At 36.1% G+C, this 9,170-nt stretch overlaps 1 protein-coding gene across 1 annotated transcript in view; it reads left to right on the forward strand.

The window, feature by feature from the left end:
- The first annotated feature begins 7,358 nt into the window (after window positions 1–7,358).
- The window catches only part of CNOT6L (CCR4-NOT transcription complex subunit 6 like), a 61,183-nt gene continuing 59,371 nt past the window's right edge, over window positions 7,359–9,170 (forward strand). The window contains exon 1 of the mRNA XM_004703216.3: window positions 7,359–7,476. Coding sequence (XP_004703273.1) covers window positions 7,365–7,476 — 112 coding nt within the window. The 5' untranslated portion in view covers window positions 7,359–7,364. The remainder of the gene's footprint in view (window positions 7,477–9,170) is intronic.

Here is a 9,170-nt window from a genome sequence, read left to right on the forward strand (position 1 = left end):
GATTATTATGAAGAACTTTTCAGAAAATTGAAAACTGTCATATCCAGAAATTCCCCCTCCTCCGCCCCTCGCCGATCATAATAATGCACTTTGCTCATTCATCAGGGGTTGTAGGGAAAACTTTACCTTACCCACCCTGTTGCCCTGATCTTGTCCCTTCAAACTTCTTTTTGTTTCCCAAACTCAAACTACCCTGAAAAGGAACATTATTGGAAACCCTTGATAATGCCAAACTACTGTTTGGATATGGTGTAAATGGAAGAGTGCAGAATTCTTCAGAAAAGGATCAGAGAGATGGAAAAACAGCCTTTAGAGACGCATAGACTTCGAAGATAGGTCAAGAAACAAACAGCTTCACATTTTTATATTTTTGCTTAATATAGGCTTCTATGATTGTGTAGCAATACCTTATGATGTGGGTGTGTGCGTGCGTGGTTGTTAGATGCTCTGTTGAGTTAGTTTTGATTTTAGTGATCCTATGTACAACACATAAAGTTGTACAAAACTGTATGCATAGCTTAGAAACATTGTCAGATGATGAAAGCCTACTGACTAGAAGCAGAACATTGTGGGAGATTGCTGGAGGATGGGCCCCTTGGGTCGGAGGGCACTCAAAATGTGACTGAGGAGGAATTGATTTCCCTGAGTGGAGGAATTGATAGGAATTGGGTTAAAACCTGAGGGAGTGGAGCCTTAAGGATCTTCATTTGCTGATGTGGAAGGACTCAGGGTAAGCTGCAAAAATCTGCTAATGATTAGAACTTGAATAAGAAAGATTGAGTGAAGCATTGATGCGTTTGAATTGTGGTGCTGGAGAGAATATTGAAAGTACCATGGACTGCTGAAAGGAGTGATCTGTGTTGTAAGAAATACAGCAAGAATGCTTCTTAGAGATATGGGTGGCAAAACTTCATCTTACATATGGGTACTATATATATATGTATCGTCAGTAGAGACCAGGCGAAGGATATCATGTTACGTAGGGTAGAGGGACAAGGAATGAGAGGAAGGACTTTAATGAGATGGATTGACACAATGGCTGCAACAATGGACTCAAGCATAGGAACAGTTGTGAGGATGGCACAGTACTGGGTAGCGTTTTGTTCTGTTGTGCATGAAGTTGCTATGGGTTGGAACCGACTTGATAGCACCTCACAACAACATGTAGAGCACAAAAAAATGAACAAAACACTGCTCAGCCCCATGTCATCATCAGTCATTGCTCTGTTTGAGCCAATTATTGTAGCTCCTTGTCAATCCATATATCATGGAAAGCTTACTCTTTTTTGCTTACCCTCTGTTTTCCTTTCCCTACAGTATACGAGACGAAACCTCACCATCCTATTTTGTAAGGGGCATTCTAGCTGGAAGCACACTGTGCTAGACAGGGTTCTCGAGAGAGATAAAACCAACTTGCTGATAATTTAATATATTTATTTATAAAGATAATTAGATATATAACAAGAAATGAACTGTTAAATCATATACAGATAAATATATAATACAAGAAATAAACAGTTAAATTATAAAGCACTACAAATGGCTCAATGCAACTCACTCCCGTGAGAGGAAGTTGTGAGAGACTAGCAGTCCTTCAAGTTTAGTCTGCTGCCAGATCTTCCTCTATTTATAGAGAGAGCTAGGCTATGTCAGCACAGCAGCCAATCACAAGGCAGGTCACCAACTGCCAGCCAGGTCACCAACTGCCAGTCCCTAGCTCCAGGGATGTCTTAAAGGGACCTCAACTTACAGCAACACAGTCCACAGGCTAGGCGTCCCACAGGTAGTGTAGCCTTTAAATTGAGGCACAGGACAAGAGCGAGAGACAAGAAAGGCGAGGCTCACCAAGCCATTTATTTATCTCTCTGCCCTTCAGTTAATCCCAATTGTGTTTATCGGCCAGGCTGGCACAATAAACTATCTCACACACCAAGACTGATTTTGTAGTTCATGGTATACTCAATATTCTTCAATACAAAATTCTAAGAGTCTAGTTCTCATAGGTCTTTCTTAAATTTAGTGTCTAGCTTTCCCCCAGAATATGGGGTGATTGGCTTAATGTAGGTACACTTTAATCCTGAAAGTGACATTTTAATTTTTTAACACTTGAAATTTCTGTCAGATTGGTCCAATGTAATATATTGTTTGAATTCCGCATGCACACACGCACGCACACACACACATACATACAACATCCCTTTGTGTCTGCAGGGAACTGGTTTCAGGGAGTCATGCAGATGAAAAAATTTGAGGATGCTTTGTAGTGCTGGTGGTGTAGTATGGTACATTGTAGGCTGCTAACTGCAAGGTCAGTAGTTCTAACCCTCTAGTTGCTCTGAAAGATAAAGATGTTTTCTGCTCCTAGAAAGATTTACAGCCTCAGAAATCCACAGGAGGTGCTCTGAGTTAGAATCGACTCAATGGCAGTGAGTGGTGTTTTGTTTGTTTAAGCTCTGTATATACAATGGCATATTACTGTATAACTTATACACATTCAGTCTTTTTTTAAAAACAGTTTTATTGGCACTTCATCCACATGTCATACAATTCAACACAGTCATATGAAAAAGAGTTGTAAAATCATCAACACAATCAATTCTAGAACATTTTCTTCTTCCTTGTGCTCATTGTTATTCATGTAATTTTGTTTTAATTGTGGCAAAAATATGCACAACAAAAGTTTCCAGTTCAACAACTTCTACATGTTAATTCAGTGCCGTTGATTACTCTTTCGCTTGTATAGACAAATCATTCGCTTTGGTTGTCCAAATTGTTAATGAAAATTTAAAAATATATAAAAGTAGTATTGTTTTAAATTTTACAATAATTTGTAGATTCAAATTCCTAGTTTCTACTTTTTCCTTTATTAGTTTTGTTTTGCTGCGACTGCTTGCTTTTCTTTACTCATTATTCCTTTCCATTCTCACTTAACACATTTTTTAAATTGTAATTTGAGGAAGGTTTACAGAGCAAATTGATTTCTGTTCAATAATTCATACACATTTTCTTTAATGGCATTGATTGCAATACCTACTATATAATGGCATGCTTCTCATTTCCTCCCTGGTTTACCATTTCCCTTCATCCTTATTTTTTACCCCTTCCTGCCCTTTTGAACTTTAAGCTAAAACCAAATCCACTGTCATCAAGTTATTTTCCAACTCAATGTGACCCTATATAGGGTTTCTGGGTGTGTAAATCTTTGAGGAAGGAGACAGCATCACCTTTCCTCCTTGGAGTAGTTGGAAGGTTTGAAGTGCTGACTTTGTGGGTAGTTGTCCATTGCCTAACCTATAGTACGTCCCAGCTCCATGGTTCCTTCTTTGACAAATACTGCCTTTTTATGGTTGGTAGTTCTGAGGAATACATACTTCCCTTGTGTTCCTCTACACTTTATGGGCCTGTCTGTTATCTAGCTGAATGTTGAGTTAGAGAACTGAGTTCAGTTTCAGGCATTTGAAGAGTGGCTAAGGACCGTAATTTTAGGGGCCTCACCTATCTATGTCAGAACAGTAAGCCTGGCCTTTTTCAGTATTTTGAGTTTTATTCTGCATTTTTCTGCTTCCCTCTGTAGGAAACTTCTATTGTGATCCCTTGCAGAGAGCTTGGCAGTGGTAGCCAGGCACCATCTAGTTCTTATGGTGCTCATGCTGATCTCTGATTATTTAAGTTCCAGAGAAATGTCTTAACATGCACAGATTGAAACTTATTTGAAATCTTTTTTCTTTTTTATTCTTCCCTTACAGCACGTTGACTGCTAATTAGACTCTGCTCTTAACCCCATTCCAGAGTCAGAAACTTCTGTAGTTATTTTTGGATTAGCATATAATCAGTATCTTTGAAAAGAAATCTAACAGTCATTATACTCTTCTCATCCTTACCCAAGAGCTTTTTTGCCACTTATGTGTGTGTTTTTCTTCGGTAGGTAACAAGTTTGTCTTGAGATTTGAAGTAGCTCCTAAGAATAAACTAACTAGAATTAAGACATTGTGTCTAGGTATTTCTAAACACCAAAAGAGTCCTTTGGTTTGTTGGTAAGGATCCTACAAATAATAGCTAAAAGAATATGATCACTGGGTTAGGAAACCAGTTTCTAAGTTAAATGTACTGATAGGGGTTTAATTTGATTGTTTTCAGTCCAATTTACCCATTATTAGGCCATTGATAATTTGATATTCTTGTCTCAAAAGTTTTTTACTCATTTCTGAATAGTGACAACAGGGAGTCATGCAAATACTTGATGAGAGGGAACAAAAGAATGTGAAGAAATGCCAAATTTCTTATACAATTATTTGATGGCAAAATATTTTATAACTATTTTTTGAGTAGTGCCTTGATGAATATATAGTGTAAGATCCTTGAAGACAAGGACCATACCCATCTTGTTTATTGAATTCCTAGGGCACAGTACAATAAGTGACAGTGGTAGGTAGGCAATAAATATTTGTTTAATGAATGTTACACAGGTCAAAAATTTGCAATGCCAAATCTACAGGTGCATTTTCACTATGGTATGCAACTTCATTATCATCAGTCATAGATTTTGTTAATTTTGAGTGTGTAATAGAGCTAGGAAAACATGTAAACTTCAAATGGATCCAGATTTATTTTCTACAGACTTTGGATGAATTATTCTTAAAGACAAATACCATCCAGAGGCCCTTGGTATGGATGTGGAATAGAATTGCTACTCTTCTTTTATCCTGGAATTATATTCTGAATTTTTGTGATTGCCATCCATCTTTATTTTTACCAAATTGACTCTACTATATACAGTGTGATCTGCTGGGTGTTTGTCTTTCAAACAGGTACATGAGGGTGGAGGAGGAAGGGAAAAACGAGGAACTGATAACGGTTCAAGTAGAAAGAAAATATTTTGAAAATGATGATGGCAATATATGTACAAATGTGCTTGGTACAATTGATGTATAGATTGTTATAAGAGCTATAAGAGCCCCCAATAAAATGATTTATTAAAAGAACTCAGCTATTTTAAAGGATAATTATAATGATTAATAGTTGCATATTACTAAAATAGATATCAGTGAGGAAAGAAAAACTTCAAGAATGATACTATGTAAAGGTTATTTTGCTTTGTTAAAGTATATTTAGACACGTTTTCCAGAATGGAATCTTAATAGGGTAAAAGCCAGGTGGGAAGGAGGCATGTTTATCAAAGTGGATAGTCACTTGGAATAATTATGTTTCTGTATCCTTTAGGAATGAGGCAATATGAGATAGACTTATTTCTGGATATATAAAATCCAGCAAGTCATTGACATCTTGACTCTAAAATATAAGCATAAATAACTAATGCAGGTTAATTTTAGATTCTCAAATTCTGGGAACTCTGCCAGCATCTGTATCTACACCTAGTGTTACTTATGCAAACTATTGTGAGATGATCACATAATGTTTTTATGGAGAGAAGTACATATCTAATGATTTGTAGTTTAAGGATTAGATTCACTGAATTAGAAAGTGATTTTTTATTTTCAAGCACTCTAGTTGTAGCATTCTGTTTTCAGCTAGAGCCACATTCTTAGTCTGAATCACAAATGATGTAGCATTACATTAATTGTGCCAAACCAGACAGAAATAGATTAATTTTTTTTGGAAATAGATTAATCTCAATCTTAGTTAAGTGATGAGGTGAAAGTTGGATGTAGTGTAGCGGGACTTATATCTTTACCTATGTGATAGAGGCTACTCCTGTAAATATAGTCTGCCAAACCCTAAGCAACAGTTCTACACTGTCCTATAGGTTCTTTGACTCATAATTCACTCAACTTTTATGCAGTTTAGCTTGCTTTGATGAGTCTCAGGGTTTTTTTTGAGTGAAGTGGGGGAAGAGTTATGTTTACTCGATCTTCCTAGCCCCAAATATAAAACCCAGGGTTTGAGATTTCTTAGGAATAGTATATTTGGGTATATTTTAAAAATGTTTTATTACATGTTATGCACTGAAATATAACAATAATTTCAGTGAATGATGTATAAATTAAATAAATTAATTATAAATTATAAAAAAATAAATAAAATAAAATAAATTAAATAAAATTAAAATATACCCAATACTATTCATCTTGGAAACTCACAGGGACAGTCTCCCCTGCTGTATAGTTTCACTATAAGTTGGCATGGAATCCACTCAATTTTCACGGGATAGGTGGTGCATATAATTTTAGCATGTGTGGTTCATAAAAATGCTAATGGTTTGAGTGGACCTGGAGATAATTTGGAAGAAAGATTTACCAATCTACTGAAAAATCATTTGTTGAAAACTGTAGAACACAGCTCTACTTTAACACCTTGGATTGCTTTGAGTCAGAATCAATGGCAGCTATTTATTTTTAAATTCTTACATTGGGTCCTTGAACCGTTTATATTCAGAGCCAGTTAACATCTACATCATACACAACACATTTTGAGTTTTTTGTGTCATGTGTCATTACTGATGAGGGTTGATTATTTTGGCAATTACATGAAGACAAAGGCATAGTATTGGTTTTGATTAGGGTGATCATGTAATTCATCATCCAAATGGAATAATCACTCTGAGCATGAAAAGGAGAGATAATAATAAGTACATCAGAACAATGGGTATAAACGAAAACAGCCCAGTAAACTAATCCTATTAGTTTACTAATATATGGTCACTCTAACTTGGACGCTTTTGATTGCAAATAACAGAAAACACCTCAAACTAGCTTACATAATAAAAGAAATATATTGGCTGGCGAATCTGAAAAGCTTTGTGCTTGGAAGTGGAACAGGTGTGGTTCAATGTGGATTCTGGCTTTGTTCTTGTTTTCTAGACTCACCCTTCTATGTCTGGTTTCCTTCATAGTTGGTGGTAGATTGCTGCCAAAAGCCATCTGGTTATATTCTTTTTAACTTGTCCCTCCCATAAACATAAAATGAATCTTAAACTTTGTGATTGTTATCTGTGTGGCAAAAGGAATGCCTTGCATTAGTGTCTTAAGCTTAGGATAACTGAACATTCTGAAGCAAGCAGATTAGGGTTACCCTGATTCTTAGACTAGTCATAGTCACTCTGGAAACTGGTTATGAAAGCAAGGCAGCTAAATGAAGGGGAAGGTTTGGAATAGATTTACTGCAGAGTCCTATATCATTGCTTAAGTGTCATTTCCCTTAGGGTATTTATTATAGGTTCTTGCAAGAACTTCTTATTCTGCAGCTCGTGTAGTTTGGCCTCGAGTAGGAATTCGTGGTATAAAGTGATTTACTAAGCTGGCAAGGGGAGATTAAAAAACAGTTTACCATCCACTTTTCTAGTTTCTTTTTTCTGTAAGACTGCAATTATTTATTAATATCTTTTTTTTTTAAACAGACTAATAGGGATGCCAAAGGAAAAATATGATCCTCCAGATCCTCGTCGAATTTATACCATCATGTCAGCAGAGGAGGTAGCCAATGGGAAAAAATCTCACTGGGCTGAATTAGAAATCTCGGGTGAGTGGAATCTGAAGCATGTAATGGCAATATTGGTTTATTTGTTGTACATTTTTAGTTAGGTGGATCAATGGAAGACATACTAAACACTACTGAGGTACTGATGTTTAATTTATCTTTTTTATCTGTGATTAAATATCTTTGTTCTCACGCTTGCTTTTGAGATTAATTAGCTTGAGTCAGAATTTGCACCTGGAATTGATGACAGTGGAAATTTAGTTTGGGCGTTAGTATGATTATTTTTCAAATTTAAATCTTTGCTACTCTTCTGTCAGCCTAGAATTGGCTCAGTGGGAAACCTAGAAGCTATCTATTCTAACAAAATATGTAATAACTGTGCTATAGGACCGTAATACATGTTAGGACTTGATAAAATACAATAAAGTCATAAGAACTTATTGCCAGCAAGTTGATTCCACCTCAAGGCAAACCTGCCCTTGTTGGCTTCAGAGGCTGTGAATCTTTGCAGGAGTAGAAAGCTTCATCTTTCTCCCACAGAGTGGCTGATGGTTTCGCACTGCTAATGTAACCCACTATGCTACCAGTGCTACAGATAAAATATACTATGATTTGTCAAAGCGCTCATATCTGCAGCTTAATTATGTAAACACTATCAGGCTATTCTACAAAATGCCTCCCTAGCAATCTTCAGAAATGTCAAGGTCATGAAAAACAAGGAAAGAGTGAAAAACCTGGCAGAGACTAAGATGAGATGACAAAAACAATGTAAGGTATCCTGCACTGGATATTAGAACAGGAAAAAAATGTAAAAATAGGTAAAATTCAACTAAAGTGTGTAGTTTAGTTAATAGTAACATGCCAATGTTGATTCCTTAGCTTTGACAAAAGTACTATGATGATGTCTAATGTAAGATGCTAGTACTAGGAAACAGATAAGGAATATGCAGAACTAATATCTTGTTAGCTATTTTGTAAATAATGGAATTATAACAAAGTTAAACTTACACAATACAAAATATATACAGAATGTTTTTCCCTTAGAGGCTTTCATTCTGAAGCATTAAACCTACTTTATAATGTTAGTAGCAAGAATTATCTATATATTTAGCTAAAAAGTAATTGCTAGATAAGAGACTGGTAATCAGAAGAATAAATATGACTATAACCTGCTAAGAATCAGGGATTTTCTACTTCATTACTGCTGATGGTTTGAGCTGGAAAATTCTTTGTAGTGTCAGGGCTGTGCAGTGTAGGTTGCCAGGCAGTATCTCTTCCATTAGATGCTACTTGTTAATTGCTGTTAAATAGGCTCTGATTCACAGTGATCTCATGTATAACAGAGCAAAATGCTACCTAGTCCTGCACTCTTTTCATGATTGTTGTGTATTTGAATCCATTATTGGCAGCTATTGTGTGAGTCCATCTCATTCAAGATTTCCTTTGTTTCCGGTGACCTTTTACATCGCCAGATATATGATATGCTTTTCTATGGATTGGTGATGCCAAGACTTTCTCTCATTCTTGACAACCAAAAATGTCTGAAGCCAATTGCCGAGTTGATTCTAACTCATGGTGACTGCATGTGTTTCAGAGCAGGATTGCATTCAATAAAATTAGGTGTTAAAGTGGTTATGTATGAGTTTGGCTGCCCACCAGCAAGTCAGAAATTTGAACTCACCAGTTGTTCTGTGAGAGAAAGACAAGGCTTTCTACTACTGTAAAGATTTACAGCT

This window comes from Echinops telfairi, unplaced genomic scaffold (genome assembly GCF_000313985.2).
Source record: "Echinops telfairi isolate 266 unplaced genomic scaffold, ASM31398v2 ScPeMD7_7468;HRSCAF=8506_0, whole genome shotgun sequence".
Classification (NCBI taxonomy): Eukaryota; Metazoa; Chordata; class Mammalia; order Afrosoricida; family Tenrecidae; genus Echinops; species Echinops telfairi.